This window comes from Erpetoichthys calabaricus, chromosome 4, assembly GCF_900747795.2.
Source record: "Erpetoichthys calabaricus chromosome 4, fErpCal1.3, whole genome shotgun sequence".
NCBI lineage: Eukaryota > Metazoa > Chordata > Cladistia > Polypteriformes > Polypteridae > Erpetoichthys > Erpetoichthys calabaricus.
The window spans coordinates 50,685,515-50,705,499 of record NC_041397.2 but is presented as its reverse complement, the minus strand read 5'-3'; the positions used below and the strand labels follow the sequence as shown (position 1 = coordinate 50,705,499).

General features: G+C 36.0%; 1 protein-coding gene across 2 annotated transcripts in view; it reads left to right on the top strand.

The window, feature by feature from the left end:
• The window catches only part of mbtps2 (membrane-bound transcription factor peptidase, site 2), a 101,642-nt gene extending 90,141 nt beyond the window's left edge, over positions 1 to 11,501 (top strand). Inside the window, exons 10-12 of one of the 2 annotated variants that reach the window (XR_007934829.1) lie at positions 1,749 to 1,824; positions 6,910 to 8,291; positions 8,407 to 11,501. Coding sequence is in view for 1 of the 2 variants with exons in the window: in XM_028799438.2 (XP_028655271.1) it covers positions 1,749 to 1,824; positions 6,910 to 7,132 (299 nt within the window). In the remaining variant the exon portion in view is untranslated. Of the gene's footprint in view, positions 1 to 1,748; positions 1,825 to 6,909 lie in introns of both variants that reach the window. The other variant, XM_028799438.2, reaches the window with a different exon arrangement.
• The last annotated feature ends 8,484 nt before the right edge of the window (positions 11,502 to 19,985 follow it).

Here is a 19,985-nt window from a genome sequence, read left to right as displayed (position 1 = left end):
ATATATGGTGGGTTTAGGAGGGTTTTGGTCATAAAGTTTTATTTATTATGAGGATGTTCGTCTTCTTAAGTTTGCATATGCTGGGTTCATGTCCAAATGTCTGTTAATGGCGTTTTCATTTGATAGCTAAGATTCAGCCAGCTCTCTGGCACTTTTATTATTGGCCTTAAATCTTACTTGTACATTGTCCCAGTTAAATGTGTGTCCGGTTGAATTTGTGTGAGTATAAATCAATGATCGTGAATCCTTCCTTCTGATGGTGATTTAATGCTCCTGTATACGTGTTGCGATTCTTTTTGAAGTTTGTCCTATGTATAACGCTAGGCAAGAACTGCATTGAATGCTATAAACTGTGTTTCGTGTCTCTGCTGCTGATTTCTTGTTTGTACTGTAGGGCTCAGAATTAAAAGACAATGTGTAAAATGACAAAGTAGAACTTCATAATGATGTTTACAAACGTTGGCACTAAACACATGCAGAGCAGGTTAGAGACTATGAAACCAGTGAAATTAGAAAGGCTCAAAAAAAAAACCCGGCACTATACACATGTGGAGAAAGTTAAAGGATATGAAAGTAGGAAATTTAGAAAATATAAAAAAAAGAAAGTAAAGATCGCAGTAGCGCAAACAAACAAACTGCCTCATTTAACTATGCACCAGTCTAACTTTGGTTTTGCACATTAATTACTACACTATTGCACCTTAACACTTAATTCTACTTTATTCATATAATTATACTTATTTATTATGTTCTACTATACTGTCATCTTTCAATCTATGACTTTTTGTTAATCTAACTGATACTCTTCTAACTTTGCACAATTTTTGATAAGCGGATCAGGATGCATTTCACTGCGTGTTGTCCTGTGTAACTATGTATGTGACAAATAAAGAATCTTGAGAATTTCAAAAACGGAGTTTGCCGCATATGCATTTATTGGTTACTTTGTTAGTGTATATATATTTAGCTGTCTGCTTATTTAAAAAGCTAAATTTACCCCAGGAGTCAAAAACGTTCTGTCTAGCCCTTGTACAAAAACCTAGACAAAAGCTGGGGTATCACCTTGGTAACCCCATGTACTTTTGGAACTGTGAGAGGAAAATAGCACGACTTTACAGACAGGAGTCCAATGCAGAACTCTACTTACTTTTTTACTTTGTAAAAAAAAAATTATTAACTGCTGCTGATATAGATCGTTTTGTCTGTGCTGAAATTCCAAACAGAGAAACCTGTCCTGACCTCATTAAAAAGATTCAGCATATTGGGACTGGCAAGATTACAAATACTGTTTTTACAGAAGTTCTTGCCTGAAGAAGGGGCCTGAGTTGCCTCGAAAGCTTGCATATTGTAATCTTTTTAGTTAGCCAAAAAAAGGTGTCATTTTGCTTGGCTTTTCTCTACATTCATAATGGCTAACACGGTACAACACCCTACTACTACAGAAGTTCTGAAATAAAAGTGTGTATCCGGAAAACCAAACACGGAGGTTGGCGAGCGAAGCGAGCAGGGGGCAAAGCCCCCTAGTTTTAAATAAAAAATCTATAATTTATTCATCCATCCATCCATTATTAACTCCTCTGATATTGGGAAGCAGGCTGAACCTCTAAATTACATTTATTTTGTTATAAGTGAGATACTCACCTTCCAATTATTGTAATCATAAAGTGAACATTTTTATTTTCACTGTAATTACTTTTTGTACTCTTTCATCATTAAAGTGATTTGTTTTTTTTTTCCTTTTATTTCAGTGAGCATTACAAACTTTGTGCCACGGCATGGATTTCTTCATTTTGATTTGCCAGTAGTAATGGAAACGTTTTGCAAGTATCCTTTTTCAATTGAAATTTTCTACTTTTAGTTAAGAGTATGTACAAATATTTTAAGTCCATATGGTTTTTATTCATTTAGTACTATATATACACATTTTGAGTTATATAAGCAATGTGGTACTTACAGTATACAGGATTATTATTGTGGAAGACCACTATGAAAAAGGGAATTTTATTCTGAATTTCATTAACACTTTCAGAATTTAGTTAGCAACTATATTTTAATCATATTTAGTTTAAAGTGAAATTCTTGCACATTATGCCTGACGTTAAGTCTCTAATGAATCTGTGACAATAATGCAATGCTCAGGTTTTTATGCAGTATATAATTTGTTGCTGTGATAATGATATTAAAAAGTGCTGTATACTAGTAGTGACAAGTGACGCAAAGACATCACACCAATGGTTTTATAAAGCTAATAGATTTTTAGTACAAAAGTTAATATTAAAAATTTATTGAAGGGAAAACAACAAAATAGAAAAAAACTAATCTGTCTTGTACAAGCTTTTCCTCATGCTGTAGGTGTTAAAATCACTCAGCTAAAGTTCTGCTGTCTTGTCTTATATCAACAGCAAAACATGAATGTAATTCTTGAGAAGACAATACTAGGACTATCTTGAGAACAAAGCTGAAGTCCCCACTTTGCTCTTAGAACAGACTAAGTATGGCCTTTCAAACAAATGCTGCATATTTTGTCTCTCATGTAGAGGGTTACGAAAATCCCCACAACTCTTGATTTTCAGTAAGTGAAACAATGTACCGTATTTTTTGCACCATAAGACGCACCTGACCATTAGACGCACCTAGGTTTAGAGGAGGAAAACAAGAAAAAAATATTCTGAACCAAATGGTGCACTAATATGTTTAATAAAATATAGCAGAATAATATTTCAACCATGTAAATTCAACAGCGGTATTAAGAAACATCATCACTGTCATTAACAAATAAGGAGAGACTTTAAGGTTCAAGCACTCTTCTAGCTTTATGGAAACCCCAAGAAGTCCTCATCGCTAGTGTCAGAATTTATTAAGCTCAGTTGCTTACAATCACTTTGCAGGAAGACGTTCCTATCATCACGCGGCATAACCTGTCCAAAGCCACCAGGGGACAAAGCACGTTTGGACCAGTGCTCCCTAAAGTTATATCGCCTGTCTAGTCCCATCTATATTTGTAATGCCACAAAGCCCTTCATCTCGTGTTTTGTTGTGGGTTTCCAGTTTGAAAAACGAGAATGCGGTGCAAGCACAGCCCTCGATTCAAAAAATTGCACTGCATACCTGTTTGTCTCGTCTGACAGTAGCTGAAAGGCAGCTTCAGGAAAGAACAGCCTGAAGTAGTCCAGTGGCTGGTAATCTGTCGAGTCCAACAGCAAGCCATACTGTCTTGTGAAGTCCGGTAGCCAGTTTGGCTCCCACGGATCAATGTCTAGGTATTCCTCCCACATGAACCTTGCCATAGGTGCATCGGCTGCACGAATATGCTCAGCTGGTGCGGCATCGGCTGGTGTCCCGATCAGCTGATGCCAGTTCCTCACTCTGTTGTTCGATCTCCTGATCACGCTCAACAAAATCAGATTCTGGAAAATCAGAGTCTGACTCAGTGATAATGCGCAAAACATTGTCTGCGGAGTATTTTGTTTTCTGCACTCGCTTCGCTCCCTCGTGAGATGTAGTTGCCATCTTGCCTTTGCTTATATTTGTTTACATTTCGCAACTCACGCACTCGCAAGGATTAGATGCCGAGTCAATGAGTCTAACATTCCTCCAAGCACAGAGGGAATGCCTGTAACGTAGCAGTGAGTTTTGTCGCCCTCTACTCCTGGATGTCGACTTTTGTCAGGTAATACACATCATGGTCTGTGACGCAGTATTCGCTCCATAAGACACACAGACATTTCCAACCTTCTTTTGGGGAAAAAAAAGTGTGTCTTATGGTGCGAAAAATACGGTAATTTTCTCCTTGGGGCTTAATAGGCAGTTATTAACACAAAAGTTCCACATTTTAAGGTCACCATATAGTTCTTCCATGTTTTTATCTAGTACACCAACCTCAGCTGCCACTTGCTTATTGAATGTCCTTCACTCCACACTTCATCAACATAGCTTAAGTTGTTGTCACAATACGCAATTTCTATTCATGGGGTATGTCAGATTTGCCAACTGCAGTTGCTGATCTTGTTGCTGGACAATGTCAGTTTAGACAACTGGAAATGGCTGGCCATGTCACATTTGGTGATCGTGGAATGACCTTACAGCACAGTCATGCTCACTCTTTTTTTGCCAGGAAGTAGGAAGTAGCATGCTGCCTGACAAAATCTGTGCTGTACTAAAGGTTAACAGGTACAGCGAGCTCAGCCGCAATCTCTGCCCTTTTTTTAATCTTTTCTCCATTCTGTTTTGGTATGTAAAACAGGACACATCAGCCAGGCATTCTTCTTTCATGTTAGTGAGGTCCAAAGCACCCAGGTTCCATATTCCTCATTATTGCATTTAATGCCTTATACCCCCAGATAAACATTGATTGGTTATCAGCTGTCATGCACACAGAGCCCTCCCCTATGACTAAAGACAAAATCAAACCGGTTTAATTTTGTTGGACTGAGTCATGGGCTGTTAGAGACCGAAATCAAAGGCTTCTTCATTTTGGGATCATACACCGTCAGCACGGTGCTATCAAATCTAAACACTAGCGTGGCTAATTGCTCATGTACTGAAGTGACTTTAGCTGCAGGTGGAAGTCCCATTTTACTTTATGGTGCAAAGCAGAATTGCGTTGTGGTGCACAGCAGTCTATTTGCCGGCAAAAGTACTGTGAAGAAGCTGTTTGTTGCTATGGTCCTGCCATTGTCCAGTTTAATAGAGGTCATGGGACATTGTATCTTTGATTGCCAGTACAACAAACAGTTCTGAGCAGTGCTGCACTTGTGAAAAGAATGGAGATATACAGTATGTCATCAACTCAAAGAGGGAGAGGCAAGTTCGTTGTATCACATGAACATCACTGAGAGAATAATAAAAAAACAAGTGCTAACTTTTACAAGTAGCGAAAATTTATACTGGGTGTTACAGACTCAAATCAAATGTATGTTTTTATTATATTGTAGAAATAATAATAATGATAGCAGCTCACTACTCAAAACACGGAGTGCTCGGTCTCGAATCTAGGACGTTTGAGTTATAAGGCAGCAGTTCTTACCTCTGCACCATTCAAGAATACATGTAAACTCTCTGTTGATTGACATTTGAGCTTGAGTTTTTAACTCATTGACAGCCACATGTAAATTGAATGCTTCTTTTTTTTTGGTTATATTGTTGAATAAAAGCACACGTATTTATTTGATATTTGGACTAAAGTCTTCACACATTATACACTTCTTGTCATTATTAGTATAACATGGAAAAATTTTCTGCTTTAGGTATGTATTCAACATTTCTTGCATTTCCTTTCATCCTTCACTTACCCAGATCTTTGTAGACACGGAACACACATGAAATGCATGTGTTCCAAATAACAATATTCTGTATTATTTACCCAATACATCTCCAGGCATATCACATGCAGGTAAGGAGCCTTGGCTTGAGCTGGGAGAACTTTTTGCCTGAGTTGAGCTCCATCAAGGCAGGGGATGGGACAGCAGGCTGCTTGTGCTGATCAACACATTTACAAAACAAAAGACACTGATGGTAGAGGTGTGAAGGGATTTAAGGTAGGCTGGGATTACTAGTTTTTTTGTGAGCTTCAGGAATTCTTGTGTTTAGCAGGTAAAAAATCTATAAAAGCTGTTAGCAACAAATGAAAGTGAAGTACATTAAAAAAGTTTTGGTTTTATTGGTAAAGGCCTATGCCAAAGTATAGAGATGACTTCAAAACATTTTCAGTTCATTTTTAGGTTGTTCAAGGGTGAGGATGTTTTCGGTTTGTTTACTCAAAAATGAGGAAATATTCTATTTGGCTATAAAATTGTGAACAATGAACTTGGTAGATGTTAGGTAATCCAATGTACTGTATATCATGTAAATTTTTCAGTATTTTAACATATGGTTGAAATTAAAAGATTATAAAATATTGGTTGTCTTTCACTACACACTGGTTTGGATTATGGCGGCACTAATTCTAAATCTAGTTAGCTATATAGGCTAAGTCAAAGAAAAATTATATCTTGTGTATTTATACAATCATGGGATAAGTATGTAAACCTATTTTACCATAATAAATTATTATTTCATCACAATTTGTTCACAACTGTGTATGTTTTGAATGGGTATTACATTTAAATATTATTTTCAAACTTTATTTTAAGTAGCACCTGTCTTTAATGAACACCATCCCAGGGCATTTTATAAGTACAGATACAGAACGAAGTCCAACAGTTTACAGCCATTTGTTTTATTGTTGAAGCACAGGCAGGCTAAATGACATACTCTGCGTCATACAGTGTGTTGGCCAGTTAAATCCCAAAACCTTACAGTTGAGATTCCAGTATGTTATTCACAAAGAAAATGCAGAAACCAGCCCTGGATGGGGGTTGTGTGTTAATATTTATTTCCACTCACACACCTGCGCACACACTCATACTGAGACCATTTAGGCTCCATTAGAGTATTTCCTTCATTAGAATGTGGATAAAGAAGACAGACGTTTTGACCTGAAGACGTCATACTCATTGATCATGGAACTTGTTGGTGAGAATTTTCAATTTTTAATTGGAAATACAAGTTATGAATTTCACTGTACTAAGTACATGTAACAATCATGACCCTACAAACTACTGCCATTCCTGTCCACTAATTTTATCTAATGTTAAAAAATATGATGTTTATGAGGTAATGCAATAAGCAAGTAAGCATAAACAATTTGCCTAGAGCAAGGTGTTTTGGAGTTTATTGTCTATTAGCACATATAATATTTTTGGCATAAAATAATCAAAATATTCAGAAAATTTAAACAATATTCCTGCAATTTAAAGCTGGTTATGCTTATGATTTTAGTTGTTAATTATAAGAGAGCATTTCTGTTGACTGACCTTATTATCATCTTATGCACATGATTGTCTATAAACCTTGACATTATTTCAACAGATATGTGATATCTCTTTCAGGGGCCCTTGCTGTTATTAATGCTGTACCTTGCTTTGCACTGGATGGTCAATGGATACTATCTTCCTTTCTGGAAGCTACATTTTCCTCTTTGATTGTGGAAAAGCAAAATAGAGAGCTGTTAGGATTTTTTATCTTACTTGGAGGGAGTATCCTCTTAGCATCCAATGTAGCTTTAGGATTGTGGATGGTCACTGCTAGGTAGCCTTTAAGTTGGAAATACTCAATTTCAAGACATATCTTGTTTTTATTACAAGCTGGACATGAAAGGCTTAAAAACTGTAAAATTATCACATGATTTTAAACTTTTTTAAAGGGTAATAGTCCTGTAAATTTTAATACTGTATGTTTTACAAAAAGTAGAAAAATATTTTTAATTGAATGCTTGCTTTTATAAATAAGCAGCTTGATGCTTCACCACATCTAGCATTAGCTGACAGGTTCAAATAACTTTTATTTTTTGGTGTTCTCTCAGAATATATATTAGCGGGCTTTCTGTTTACAAATTTGAAGGAAACATACATATATTGACTTTCATAACAACATTTAAAAGAAACCATCTTCAAAGCAATTAAGTTCTTAAGTGAAGTCCCCCAAAAAGCTTGTACATCTGTGGTTGTCACCTTTGCATAAGCTAATATGTAAAAATTGTAGAAAAAAAATGCCCAAACTTTTCAGGATAACATGTAGGAAGATCAATGTCTTTGCCATAAGATTTTTAGGAAGAACATTACATTTATCAGACTGTGCATGAAGTTAACTAACAGTGCAGGATCACTGTTTTTATATTACACTTTAAACACTTCTTTGTCCTGTAGATACTTAATTAAATATTGGTGGCTCTGTGCAGTCATTGAAGATTTACAGTCATTTAAAATATTTTAATAAGTATGTTTAAGATAGGGTTAATAAACAAAAAATTGTATGTAGATTAAGATGGTTATGTAGTCATTATGTTTAAGCTAATAAGAACATGCTTGCTTTGATTTAAGATAAGCTGTCAGTCAACTGATATTTATATTTTAGTAATTTTGATCAGTCCAAACTCATAATTAAGAAAAACAGCTGATCCATAAACATATTTGCTGAATTTAGTGTTATATAACCCTAGAATTTTTTTAGCTTCTCTAGAATACAATCCTCACATTCTATATACTTTTAATACAGACTAGCCCCCCTGTTATGTTCTCAAACCAACAATAAAAAATGAAAACATAATAAAATTAAGCAATCATGTAAATAAGTGTTAATTAGTAATTAGAAATTTATTTTAGTTGTTTACAAAGTAGCCTGCGTTACTCTACCGTAAAAGATATTTTACTACCCTGCCTTAACATTAAGACTCTGCCCATTTTATTAACATAGTACTCATTAATGAGAGCTCAAGTTGTTGTAAAGAATAACTCATATTCATTATCTGTCTGTCTGCCTGCCTGTCTGTCAGTTCGGTTCGGTCCGGTGCCCAATTTATTAACATAGTACTCATTAATGAGAGCTCAAGTTGTTGTAAAGAATAACTCATATTCATTATCTGTCTGTCTGCCTGCCTGCCTGTCTGTCAGTTCGGTTCGGTCCGGTCCGGTCTGGTCTGGTCGAACCTTCTTTTCCAAATTTAGAATCACAGGAAGATGTATCTTACTGTGACAAAGTAATTAAAGGACAGGGACCGGTTCTGGATGGTCCCAGTACATTGCCAGGCTTGAGCAAACATCCATACTTGCTCATACCAGTCCTCCTTAGAGTTGTCAGTCACCTTCACATACATGTCTTTGGGATGGAGGAGAAAAACGACAACCACAAAAAAATCTGCACAGAGCGTGAATATTCAACATAGCCAGTGACTAGTGGAATTCAGGCCCAGTTTCCTAGAATTGTGTTGGAGCCTAAACCCATGAGCATTGTTGCACTCTCTTAAATGGAGGCAACAAGCTGTGGAGTCTGAATGAATAATACCTATACCATCCATATGCGATAAAGCTTTGTCTTGAGTAAGATTTAGATTACATATTTATGTGGTATTGATGTTGTTACATACCTATGTTTATGCATGCTTATGTAAAGTGTGGAAATAACTTAATCTGTAAATGTTATGTTTCTTTAAACATCCCAGCATGATATACTTCAAGGAAATAATGGACAATTTACACTTCCATTATCTTAATGTGAAAGAGGGCATTTCTTAAGGGAGAGTGATATATGCACTACTTGTAAACCAAAGGAAAATGTTTTGTCAGTTATGTTTCCCAGTGTTCAATTAACTTATTAGCATAACTGCGATGTTTAATTGTGTTTTCTTTTTTTTTTTATATAAATGGGTTATCAGCTTACAGGACAAAAATGCCATTAGAGGTTACTTACATGTCTGCCACTTTACCTAATGCAAATTTTAAACTTGCAGTTTTGATATCTCATTTGATATTGGTACAGTAAGTTGAAAAATAAAGGACTACACCAACAACCCTTGAAATATATAGCAATTGCCACTATTATATAGTTGACAATTTTTGTGTAATACCATTACAAGATCTTGTATAACATTTATACAATCTGAGTGATTTAATTGTAAATCTGTGATACTAAAGGAGAACAACATAGAAAATGTAATTTGTTGTAAAAGTACAGCAATGTAAATCCAAGTGTGCTGAATCAGGGCTAGGTATGCAGAGTGCATTAATATTCACATTTTTCTCATTAATTATATAGTCAAAAGCAAAAAAGGTGGTTTTAATAGCATTACATTTATTTTTACTTTTGTTTTATGGTTTTACTACCCTTGCAAGTAAAAACTGTATATTAAATAGATAATGGTGTTTTTTTATTTATTTATTTGGCTTATATGATTAAATGATTATGAAATGATTAAACAATTTTAATTAATAGTTTGCTGCAGGTTCTAATTTGATAATGAAGATTTTTATTTTTTGTTATTTGATTTTGGAGAAGGCAGGTTCACAAACTGGTTGGACAAATTGTGTGAATTTCCTTGTTAAACACTAACTTCTTTATTGTGTCAAAATTGTCTTTTAAGTTGTTAAAAAGAAAATATTGCTTCATCCTGGCATTCAGACACACTGGACCGCCTGGACATGACAACAGCCAGGAGAGCAAAAGCACATCAGCTAACAAAAACATAGAAGAAGACAGAGCTGGAACATGAGTGTTCTGACCTCCACAGCTATATACACCCTATTGATGCGTATTTGGAGTTTCCTGACAGACTGTTGTGGATCCTGAATGATTCTGTAATACACGTTAAGTATAAAATAATTATTTGTGATGGGATTGTTTTTTGTAGTTGTGCTTATTTTGTCATCACCTTAAGCGGAGTGGCCTTACTACAGTGCATTTCCCAGCACTTAGTCTGGTACATCCGTGGAGCAAACTCTTTCTGCTGGAGACAGACAATTGTTAACAGTGTTGTAGATCTGTACTCAAAAATAAATTGAGATATGTGTGAGTACGCACTTGTGAATAGACTGGAGCCTTCTGTAGGATTTGTTTTGGCCTAGAGCCCAGTGTGGCCAGAAAAGAGGAATTGGACTAAGCTTTATCAGAGGGTGTATGGTTTAATTAAAAGCAAGAAATAGCAGGGCTTAAAACTTGCATAGACTAACTCAAACTCACCTCACTCTCCACTAGAAAGCCACCAGGAACTACAACCAGGCTGATACCTCTATTAGAGATGTTTTGCAATAATAAGAACACTTAAAAAAAAGGTCTGTACATTGCATCAAACATGCGTGGCAGATATTTGGAAGATTCAAAGGAAAGATTTGTAAAGCTAATAGTTCTTTTAAATAGTTTATTTTAAGGCACATTTTTATAGTGTGCATGATACCCATTTCTGTTTCATTTGTAATCACCCATCTACTGTCTTGTTACACATCAAGATTTTCAAATTATGTTGAGCAGTTTCATCTAAACCAAACTGTGATAAATGCTTTATGCCCAGTTCGTATTTAAATCAATTTTCCACAAAATCATAGTGCACAGGAAGGCCAATCCAAACAACGAAGCGAGTGTTTAAAAATAGTACCCAGGGCATAAATGCCTAGATAAAGTACAGCCTTTTTATCTGCATGACTCCACAGACTGAAATGAAGTGCAATGTCACTACTCAGCATATTCTTGATGTAAGGCATTCTCATTGACATGGATTAAGCCATCAGGATCGTTTGTAGGTTAAATTTAACCTTTTAGTTAATTGTTTCTAGTTTTTTTTTAACTCCCTGAAAATTAATATTATTCATGTGTTACATATTTTTTTGTTAAATGGCAGTGATGTCACATCGCTTTTTTTCTCCAGAGGCAATTTCCTTTTCACAGTGTGTAGTAAAACACATGCATCAATTAATGACATATATTATGCCATGTTATTCAAGAATGAATGATTTTAGGACATGGGATTCTCAGCCTAAAAGAAATCGTTGCAGTGTGGAAGAGGAGATGAACTGAGAAACACAAAAGAATGATCAGTGTTTCCAAAAGTCAGAACACAGATTTAAATTATTCAAAAACACAAAATCCAAAATAAAGCACAAAATTACACTGAAAAAAGTTTTAAAATCCTTAAAGTATTTTCCTAGATTTTTATTTATATTTCAAAGCCATCCCTTTAAGTGGTAAAGTCAAAGTCATTATCATTTATAGTAGTAGTGTAATGACGTGGCATGTTGTGACTAACATTGAGAACTTTTACTATAAACAATATGGAAAAGCGACCAAAAAATGGCAGAATCCACATACAAAGAGTAAGCAAAATGACACCATACTGACATCACTTGAATACTGCAAAAATAATCAAAAAAAAAAAGTCATTTATTTCATAAGGAAAAATAAGGACTCAGGATAATGCTAAATAGAATCCTGAAGAATAAAGTGAATATTCATAGTTAGGTAGTGATGTAATAATTCTTTTCTTTGCTGGATAATGACTTCTGATTCAGTCCAACTTAAGAAAGAGTCCCCAATGGGTACTTGCGTGTTTTAGAATTTTGATTTCAGTGTTTGTAATGTACCTCTGACTCAATGAAAATACAAGTAACTCCACCAGTTATGTGTACTTTCCTCTTAATTAAAACACTTTCGTCTGGTTTCAGGAACCTTTTGGAAAGAACATGTGATGAAAATAATACAAGATTTGTCTGGTTGCGAGTAGTTTCCAGTGCTAACTGAGAAGTGGCATTAGGGCAGTCAAATTCTGGGCAGCTGGCCTTGTTATAAAAGTAACTAAGTAAGTAAAGTACGTCCTGGTGGCAAAATGTCATCATTCACATCTCAAGTGATATGTGTTGCCACTGAAGGTTTGGCACTGGGAACTATACCAGTTTTAGTGTACAAAGAAGCCTGTTGTATAGAATCTCTGTGTCAGCTCAGAAGATTTGACTCCTTTCGATCTTCATTTCTGCACTCATCTTCCATTGTTTGCTGTTACCAGCTCTTAAGCCATGCTCAGTAGCACCCTGAGTTTTGAAATTTAGAGCATAGCTAGAGGACAACCCTTCCTGTCCTCAACTGATGAAAACTACTCCATTCAGTTACTGTAATTCTCTTCCTCAGCTGCCAAGTTTCTGCCCAGAGGGGACTGGGCGGTCTCGTGGCCTGGAACCCCTACAGATTTTATTTTTTTCTCCAGCCTTCTGGAGTTTTTTTTTTGTTTTTTTTGTCCACCCTGGCCATCGGACCTTACTCCTTTCTATGTTAACTAATGTTGTCTTATTTTAATTTCTTATTTTGTCTTTTATTTTTCTTCTCTTCATTATGTAAAGCACTTTGAGCTACTTTTTGTATGAAAATGTGCTATATAAATAAATGTTGTTGTTGTTGACTGATCAAGTATAACAAACACACCAGCCCTCAAAAGGCCTAACTAGACTGGTTTTATGTACAGTAGTGCCTCTCTATTAAAACTGTGCTGCTGATTTTTGAAATTCTTCTTCCCCAAATCCCATATTACCTATCATTTATTGCATCCCTCCATATACCTCAGATTACTTGAAATCAGCCTTCTTTATATAAGAAATTTGTAATGTAACTCTAAGCTAAAACATTTTAACTTTACAGGTCTCATTGTCTGGAACTCTCCTAAGCATGTTTATGAAGCTCTTATAAGATGTCACATTTGAAATGTGCCTAAACACCCAGCTTTTCCTCTCTAGCATTTTAATCCGCTGTACCTGTAGCTTTATACTATAATTCACATACTAGTTCCCCACCAGGAATCTCATCATTCTGATCCAGTGTAGTTGATCCATAATTTTTCATGCAGACTGTTTTAATTATGTTCCTTTGTAAATGCTTAATAAAAGGAAATGTGTCTGTGTTTGTCTTTGTGTCCAACTGGTTGCTATTTCTTTATCATTCAAAAGATGGCACATCACAAATACTTTCAGTAATAAAATGTATTTGTCATTCCAATAGATTGTGCATCACAAATATTAACACTGGTTTTATGAATCCCATACCAATGGTATATTACAGAGACATATGCATTGCACTGCAGTCTACATTGATTACTTAGATTTCAGTCCGTCTTAGACAGGTAGCATGGGTAGTTTTGAATAATCTGGGTCATTATGGCCATGTGTATAGAGCACAGTGACATATTTTGGATCGTTCCCTTTGTAAAAATCCTTTATTCTAGTCTTGGATCAATTCTAAAGAAGCTAAACCGTGCTACTGTAAATTACAGAAAAGAAACCAGGGTAGTGTTAGAATTTCTATCTTTAGATCTACGCAGTTTTTGTTTGTCTGGTTTGTCTGGTTTTTGAACTGTTTACAAAACAGTGCCTTCCATCTGCAGGTATTTTTTATTGAAATGAAATCTTTTGAGCACCACATCCTTCTATGTGCTCATAATTGTATCTTAAATGCTGTCTTATTTTTTTCCCTTCAGATTGATGACATTAGGAGATATTGTTCATAAGTGCAATTATATTTTCCATGTGTACACCCTAGGGTGTGCTCTCATTGTGTTTCCAAGATGCTCAAATATAAAAATTTGTTACACAAGCACAAGGCAATAAACATACAGTCACAAACAGTAAAACAAAAAAAAACAGCCTCTCTGGGGCTTCCTTTACCGTATGGGTTCAAGTGTTTCTCTGCCAGGCAGGATGTTTCACAACTTGCCTATTTTCAGGTACTTAAATACACAATTCCTTTACTCCTCCACCTTCCAGCACACAAATTCTTAACAGCCATATCATTTCTCCCATCTCCACACTATCTAAGCCTCTTGCGGCAGGGCTGCCTTCTAAGCTCTGGAAAAAATTTTCTTCATATTCGTGACAACCCTTTAACTAAAACTGGAATTGCATGTTACAGTCTCATCTTGCAGATCCTAAAGTGCCTACATGCCTGAAGAGTTGTGTATTGTCCAAAACTGAATAGACGCAGAAAGCCACAGACGCTGTTCCAGACACCCTGTTTTATAGTACATTTGCATGCGTGTGACATGGTGCTGATGTAGAATTGGTCCATGCATGCTCACTGGCCCTCTATTTGAACATGCCCATGATTTGTTGTCTAGTGCATGCACAGTCAATGCACTTTGGACCACATGGACACAAAAATCTGAAGGCATGATGTCACAGACTTGCACATCTGTGGGATATGACGGACAACAAAATTTGTCGCTTGGACCCTTATGGCTGCATGGAAACACAAAGTATTAATGGCCCTTCAGCCTTCTCTTGGCCTTAGAAAGGGCCAAGTCTAGCTGGTTGTTGCACTCTGGGAAAGGAAGCCATGACATGTCTCTGCTCAGATCACACTTGTAACCCTCTCTTTAATGCAGATGCCTGGCTTGTTACTCTACTAGGACACTCAGCATCCAAAGCTCCCAGTGGTGTTCTTTACAGTATGTATGATACTCCTGACAAGAGAGTTTCTGTCCATTCCCAGTGGGAACTGGTTGTTGTCATTCCAGTCCTTTTTAATTCTCATCATCCTTTAGTTCCTGTGCATACCCCAGTATGCAGGCTTCTGCTCACTTTAATATATACTGTATAAGATTATAGAAAACAAACTGGTTAAGTTTGTAGACAACACTAAAGTAGGTAGAATGGGAAATCAGCCAAATCATTAAAGAGGGGCCTTAAGAAACTAATTAAGTTTCTCAATATGCAGGATTAATATACAGAAAAGCCGATTAAGTAGAATGAATTACTGTAATGGTTTATTGTCAAGCTGTTTCCAACCCTTCAGTTAATACAAAATCCCCTCCTAGGATGATGGCTTTGGTATGTTGGAAAGGCTTGTGTGCCTCAGTGATCCTCAGAACTATGTTATGTGTTTGGCAAAATGGTCTAAAGAAGGGGGAGCCAGACAAAGCGGAATTGAAGAAACAAGTCTCCCATAATTCTTTTAACAGACCTTTTCAAAGCATGTGTAGCACAGGTATACTGGGAAACATTTCTAGAGGTAGGTCTGCGGGAAATGTGTGCTAGGGAACACCTTCTTGCCTTATGAGCAGTGGAGCTTAGTCAGATGTTTATTGACTAATAATAGTAATAAGGCCATCTGTGTTATTTTTGCTTTAAATGGCTGGGCAGAGATATGCTTACTGTTTTTGCTATTTCTACGTCATTTGTGACGTCTGAGCTGGGAGTATAGGGAAAACCTTGAAGACTGGCTGAGGAACTCCAAATATCTCAAAGCATGCTCTTCTCTTGTCTCATTAGAAAAAAACTTATGATGTTGAATGCCCTTTGGGGGCAACAGGCGTCCATGAGGATAGGACCACTCAGTATGCAAGAGATAGCATCACATAATGCTATTAATTTGGTTAAAATGAAAGGTTGAAAGGAGGACCATACTGTAAAAGGAACCTTAAACCAGCATTGGTGCCCTATATTATGAACTCTGATATTATGATGCAAGAGGGGGGAGGTCTTGTGAAAGGAACAGATTCCCAAGTAGCCTAGAAAGAAACTGTCTAATTGTAGAGCTTTATATCATTGGAGCTACTGTAACAAAGCATTTCCTTTATTTTCAGAATGGCCAATCTGTTTCCAGAGAATGTGCATTCGTACACATGGATTTGGCTTGCATTTTATATAAAAGTAGTTTAGAGTAAACTAGGAAAGCATAATGTTACATGCTGGCTTCAAAGAATTTTGTGATTTATACAGAGAGAAGTGGGAACATTAAGAGGTGCTTACAATAAATTATATTCAGTTACATTTGAATAAGATAATAAAAACAAGCTACCACAAGTTCTCTTCTTGTTGCAGTTCATGAAACCATCCAATCTTTCAGACTTTTCTTAAAATGGCTGAATAGCGAAGACCACAGAAAAAGGCATGAAACCGGCTTCCTGTTCACACTTTTGACCTAGAGACTGTTATTTTGATAATGTGCTACTATCTTGTGCCTCATCGACTGTTGGCTGATGTGATTAAATTAATATTAAAAGACAAGCAATTTGTACTTTTTTTAGGTGTATTTGCATATGATGTAAAAAGCCCGTACTGTGATAGCTATTGCTGTCTGTCCACATGAAGCAACTCAGCTCCCAGTAGACTGATTTTTTTAAGGAATTTCTTTGTGGAAATTTAATAGGACAGATATATTTTCATTGAGACATCCCAAATAGAGCGTACTGTACAAAGTGTTTAACATTTCAGAGTCTCCCACTGAAAAAGCATTGGTGAATTTGTGAACTCATCGATCTTGAAACAAAGAAGCATTCTGTGCAGCTTCAATTATGGATTAGTTTACATTCCAATTCACCTTGAGAAAAGTTACTTCAGCTTGTATATTTTGTATATTTTCCTCTTTTACTTGTCCAACAGCAGCCAAGATCCTCTATACAAGTTAGGCAAACCTCCAGGGGAAGAGCATACAAGTTGCTTATGCACCAGCTCATGTCTCCTATTACTTCAGGTAAGTTAAATGTCATCGCTTTAAGAGATGAATGAAAGAGGAATGGAGTTATCTAAGTGTCTAATGAACAAATATGTACTCAGTATTTACATTACACTAAAAACAACCTCATGGCTGCATTATCTGAACATCATACTGTCCATTCTTTACAATGATAAACATGCAACTAAACACTGTTTGAACTAATTAATTACGTGTGAAATGGGTAAATCTCCTAAATAATAAAAAACATAACATGGGTTTTAGGAAGGGAACTGCAGTTGATATGCAGCCAGAAGGTTGGAGCCACAAGCCTTCAACAAGGACTTGTGCTGTGGTGGTCAGTTTCTGCGGTGCTTGAAGAGGCTGATTTTGCCACAAATACTGTAGAGAGGATGTGGCAAATCTACGGCTTGCGTTGTCCTGATTGTTGCTTAGCGGTTAAGGGTGTGACAGAGCTGAGGTCAGGGTTAGCTATTTTTGAAGAGCCACTTTTGCTTCTGTGTATCTTGAGACTGAAAATCTTTAAGATTAGTGTCATCTTTGGTTTTCCCCATTATATACACTAAATTACAAGTTCTTAGTTATTAGGATAATTTTAAAGAACTGTTTTTTTTTTCTTTCTAAAATTAAATATTTTTTATTTGCTTTGATATACATTATTAATCCTCAAGGGCAAACTGTCTCGTTGCATGACCTTTGGAGGTCTGAGCACAGGGTCAGCCATTGTGTAGCGTCCCAGGAGCAGTTTTAAGGTTAAGGGCCTGATCCCTTATAGCTCCTTTCATGGAGTAATATTAATTGTGATTTTATGCTGTTTGTGATACTTCTGCATTTATAGTTTTACTTCTGTTGTTAGTTTCATTTTATTCTTGGTAGGTTTGCATTTACTGGTAACTGAGTAGTGTGGTATTGTTTCTATAGTTGAGAAAGAGGGAATTGTATTTACTGCATTAAAAACTTGTTGGGTGGTTATTGGGGTTTTATTTTTTTTGGGGTCCTTGCAAAAAATATATATATAGATATATATATTTATGTAATATTTCACTGACACTGCAGTTTATCAGCAAAGCTCCAGACCTGCTGTCCATTCCATGTAGAAGCAGCCATCAATTTTACCTTGAAATTTAACTCTGTCAGGTACTTCTTTTATAAACTGATACATGATATTGTAAAGTGCTGTTAAAAAGCATTTATTTAAAGTTGCCTATTAACTTATGTACAGTAAATGAATATATTAATATTAATAGGACTTATTGTTATAAAGAATATGTAGTAAACAAAACATGATAACTCTTTGATAAAGTAAGTAAAAAATGTAAAATGCTCCAACTTTCAAATTAGTTAACTAATGTTACATCATTTTCCAACTTGTTACTTTGTTAAACTAGCGGGCTTCGCTCGCCAACCCCCAGGTTTGGTTAACCGGATATACAATTTAATGAGATTGTTATTTTCATGGGAATTGTTACATATGCATTATTTTCACTTTTACTTTAAAACGTCAGTTAAAACAATATTTGGAATTAACTTTTCTTCAAGATCGCATTAAATTTTGATTCCGTGTTTGGATTTACATTGTGACAACGCAAAGTATAACTGCCTGTGAGTAAATATTGTTTCTTTCTCTCTAATAAATAAACCAACTTTTTTGAATGTTTGTCCCTGTGATTTGTTAATTGTCATAGCAAAAGCTATTCTCATGGGAAACTGTAAACGTTTTAATATGAATGGCATATCAAGATCTCCTTTTGTGTCTAATGTTATTTGTGGAATATTTACTACGTTACCTTTCTTGCCGCCTGTTAAATTTTACATGTTAGAATTGTTCGACCAATTTTTAATACAACTAATCTTGTTCCATTGCAAAGCCCATCACTCATACATAAATTATGCAACAACATTATGATACATCTTTCTTTTAACAGTTATTCGGCCGGTGGAAGACCGGATGGTGTTAACGGTTGTAGTTATTCTTTGGGATATTTTAAGTTGTGTTTTAATCTTTCGCACGATCACCACCAACTGCTTCAGCATAGTCTATTGACACGCATTTAATCAATTTGCCTTGTAACCGATTGAAAATTTTTGCGTTGATTCGTTTGACTTCGTTTCTTGCTGCCATATTTAGATGAATGGGTGATTCTAAACTGGATCTTCGTAAGTGTGTGTGTGTGTGTTCATAAGTAAGCCCTTTAATGAATTAGGGTCTGTCCAGGTTAAGTGGCGGAATGCACTTGATGACCGTGGTCTTCTTTGAAAATAGTTGTAAGTAGGGCGTGACTTGAAAGAATCTTACGGCAGAAGTGTCTGTCTCACGTAAGTTGCTTCCAAAGGTTGTAAGCATAGCATGACTTGAATGAATCTCATGGTAAAAGTCTCGCAGGACTTCTTTCCAAAAAGTCTCTTCCAAAAGACACATTTCGTTGCAGGATTAGTCTCGTCTTGTCCCAAGATTTTTTTATTATAATAGGTGTTCATTTAGCTGTCTTTCTGCACCCGTTTTGCAGTTAGTGTGTGTGCGTAAGGAATATGCAATCCGTTAAGGCTGCAAAATAAAGGACCACTGTAAAGCATCCCAATTAGATAAAGAACTTGCTGTAATGGTACACTTTGTACCTAAATGTGTCATTAAAGCTTCAAAATATATACCCCTGCTTATGACATAGAGCACACACATAATGGCATAAATTTTAGGGAATCCCACAATCTGCTGTTCTGAGAGACATTGGAAGAAGATGTTTAGTGTTGGCCTGTTGAGGTCTAACGTTCTTTTGATATTTTCATAATGAGTCACCAACAATTACCTTATCTTTCTACTGTTTAAGACTTTAGTTTATGATGCGAAAGACTTTGTGCTTAATTATAAACGGCTGGAATCCCTTGTGAGTTTACATTTCTATTATGTTTTTGAGGATTTGGAGGTTGGGTAGTTTTTAACTCCTAATATAAATAATATTTTAAACTGACTTTATACTGTGCTTCTGTTTGATTTATGCAGGCCATTTGCTGAATATAGGGGCTAAGAAGTAGAAGCCACATTGAGTCCCTGGTGAAGACTAAGGGTTGGGTGCCATGTCATGTGACAGGTGTGTGTTGTATAGCTTCAGATATACTGGACCTTAACAAAGCAAACTGACAGTTGGGACATAAAGTAACATGCCTTTGGTGGAAAAAGAGCAGGGGCTTGT